Source organism: Etheostoma spectabile, chromosome 24 (assembly GCF_008692095.1).
Source record: "Etheostoma spectabile isolate EspeVRDwgs_2016 chromosome 24, UIUC_Espe_1.0, whole genome shotgun sequence".
Classification (NCBI taxonomy): Eukaryota; Metazoa; Chordata; class Actinopteri; order Perciformes; family Percidae; genus Etheostoma; species Etheostoma spectabile.
The window spans coordinates 6,799,574-6,799,809 of NC_045756.1; the positions used below are offsets into that span (position 1 = coordinate 6,799,574).

Below are 236 nucleotides of genomic sequence, written 5' to 3' on the forward strand. Positions count from 1 at the left end.
CAGTTTGAGCGCGGCATTTTGGACGCCTGTATTTACATCCTGGATTCGTCAAAAATGCCAATCAGCGACCGAGGAAACATCATCAAAATAGTCAGGATGGGATCCTCAATGGTGAGAAAACATTTTGCAGTTTTAGTTCAGATAGCTTGGTCCAGAGTGAAGTATCTCAACAGCTGTATGATGGATTCTTAAAAATCTTGGTTCAGACATTTCTGATTACCCAGAGAATGAAGCAG

At 41.5% G+C, this 236-nt stretch overlaps 1 protein-coding gene across 1 annotated transcript in view; it reads left to right on the forward strand.

Annotated features, from left to right (window-relative positions):
- The window catches only part of LOC116674250 (coagulation factor XIII A chain-like), a 32,082-nt gene that overhangs the window by 17,920 nt on the left and 13,926 nt on the right, over positions 1-236 (forward strand). The window contains exon 5 of the mRNA XM_032506851.1: positions 4-111. Within this exon, the coding sequence (XP_032362742.1) occupies positions 4-111 (108 nt within the window). The remainder of the gene's footprint in view (positions 1-3; positions 112-236) is intronic.